We start from the raw sequence: 521 nt of genomic DNA on the forward strand, positions 1-521 counted from the left end.
GCGCGCGGCTACCCCGGCCATTCTGGAGCTGGGGTTGGGGACCCAGCCACCAGGATGGCTCGCCCCAAACTTCGTGCCCCACGGTGTCAAGTTCTGGGATTTTTACGTCGCTGGACTCCCCTCCCCCTGCAGCCCCGGGGGAGGGGGTGTGAGGTGACTGGTCCGACGGAGGGAGCCGCGGGGCTCTGACTCATCCGTCGGGCCGGAACCCGAGGCCCCGGGAAGAGACGGCCACCAGGATGGCTCGCCCCAAACTTCGTGCCCCACGGTGTCAAGTTCTGGGATTTTTACGTCGCTGGACTCCCCTCCCCCTGCAGCCCCGGGGGAGGGGGTGTGAGGTGACTGGTCCGACGGAGGGAGCCGCGGGGCTCTGACTCATCCGTCGGGCCGGAACCCGAGGCCCCGGGAAGAGACCCTTCGGCACAGCGGCTGGCAGCTCAGTCCCAGGACGCGTCCTGGGTGTCACCGGGTCTTGGCTCGCTGGACCCGTCCAAACACTAAGTCCCCAACCCCCGAGCCCT

General features: G+C 68.7%; 1 protein-coding gene across 1 annotated transcript in view; it reads left to right on the forward strand.

The window, feature by feature from the left end:
* The first annotated feature begins 239 nt into the window (after window positions 1–239).
* Window positions 240–521, forward strand: part of SPHK1 (sphingosine kinase 1) — a 3,929-nt gene continuing 3,647 nt past the window's right edge. The window contains exon 1 of the mRNA XM_015559214.1: window positions 240–258. Within this exon, the coding sequence (XP_015414700.1) occupies window positions 240–258 (19 nt within the window). The remainder of the gene's footprint in view (window positions 259–521) is intronic.

The sequence above is a fragment of the Myotis davidii genome, unplaced genomic scaffold, assembly GCF_000327345.1.
Source record: "Myotis davidii unplaced genomic scaffold, ASM32734v1 scaffold274, whole genome shotgun sequence".
NCBI classification, from domain to species: domain Eukaryota; kingdom Metazoa; phylum Chordata; class Mammalia; order Chiroptera; family Vespertilionidae; genus Myotis; species Myotis davidii.